This window comes from Neopelma chrysocephalum, unplaced genomic scaffold (genome assembly GCF_003984885.1).
Source record: "Neopelma chrysocephalum unplaced genomic scaffold, ASM398488v2 Primary Assembly neopelma1_190149, whole genome shotgun sequence".
In the NCBI taxonomy this organism is placed as follows: Eukaryota; Metazoa; Chordata; class Aves; order Passeriformes; family Pipridae; genus Neopelma; species Neopelma chrysocephalum.
Window position 1 is genome coordinate 861 of NW_020939574.1, and position 1,027 is coordinate 1,887.

The following is a 1,027-nucleotide window of genomic DNA, read 5'->3' on the forward strand; positions in this document are numbered from 1 at the left end:
GGGAGGGCACAGGACAGATCCTGGGGTGCCAATGAGGATGTAGGATAGATCCTGAGGTGCTGGGGAGGACGGGAGGGTACAGGGTGAATCCTGGTGTGCCCGAGGATGGAAGGGTGCAGGACGGGTCCTAGGGAGAATGTGGGATAGATCCTGGGGTGCTGGGGAGGATGTGGGTGCCAGAGAGGATGGGAGGTGCAAGATGGGTCCTGGGGAGGATGCAGGATGGGTGCTGGGGAGGATATGAGGTGCAGGACAGATCCCGGGGTGCTGGGGGAGGCAGGGGATGGATCCTGGAGAGCGTATGAGGGTGCACAATGAATCCTGGGGTGCTGGGGAGGTGGGAGGGTACAGGACAGATCCTGGGGTTCCATGGAGGACGTGGGACAGATCTGGCCATGACCCCCCTCCCCTCCCCACACAGGATCGCAAGCAGCAACAACCTGAACAAGTCGGAGAGTGACCAGGAGGACAATGATGACATCAACGACAACGACTGGTCCTACGGCTCCGAGAAGAAAGGTGGGGGGTCCCTGGTCCCCTCAGGGGTGGGGGGTGTGTCCTGCCTGCCCTGTGGCCCTTGACCCCAAGTCCAGGGTGGGTGTGTGGGAGGGTTTCATCCATGGGGAAGAGGAGGCCCTGGGCTTGCAAATCCACCAGAAAAGGTCAAATCTGTCCCTTCTCTGTCTCTCCCCATAGCAAAGAAGAGGAAATCAGATAAGGTGAGGGGGCAGGGGGTGCTGTGGGGTGTGTGGGGACCATGGGGGGGACATGCCCCCCGCCTCCCAATCCCCCTCTCATTGCAGAACCCCAACTCGCCCCGCAGGTCCAAGTCCCTGAAACACAAAAATGGTGAGGGGGTGGGGCTTACACTGCTGGGGGTGGGGCTTATGCATTGGGGAGGGGCTTACACTGCCTGGGGTGGGGCATCTGTGGGGGCGGAGCATCGTGGAGGGTGGGGCTTGGGGTGGGAGCAGAGTTTTGGGGGGGCATTTGGGTGGGGGGGGATGTAAATGAGGGTGGAATATTT

At 61.1% G+C, this 1,027-nt stretch overlaps 1 protein-coding gene across 1 annotated transcript; it reads left to right on the top strand.

Moving 5' to 3' along the window:
* Positions 1-252: 252 nt before the first annotated feature.
* Positions 253-857, top strand: LOC113963078 (ataxin-7-like protein 3; the record flags this gene model as incomplete). The annotated part of the gene is made up of 3 exons (XM_027673867.1): positions 253-519; positions 697-719; positions 804-857. Coding segments are annotated over exons 1-3 (282 nt in total), but the record flags the coding sequence as incomplete, so codon positions are not given.
* Positions 858-1,027: the final 170 nt, after the last annotated feature.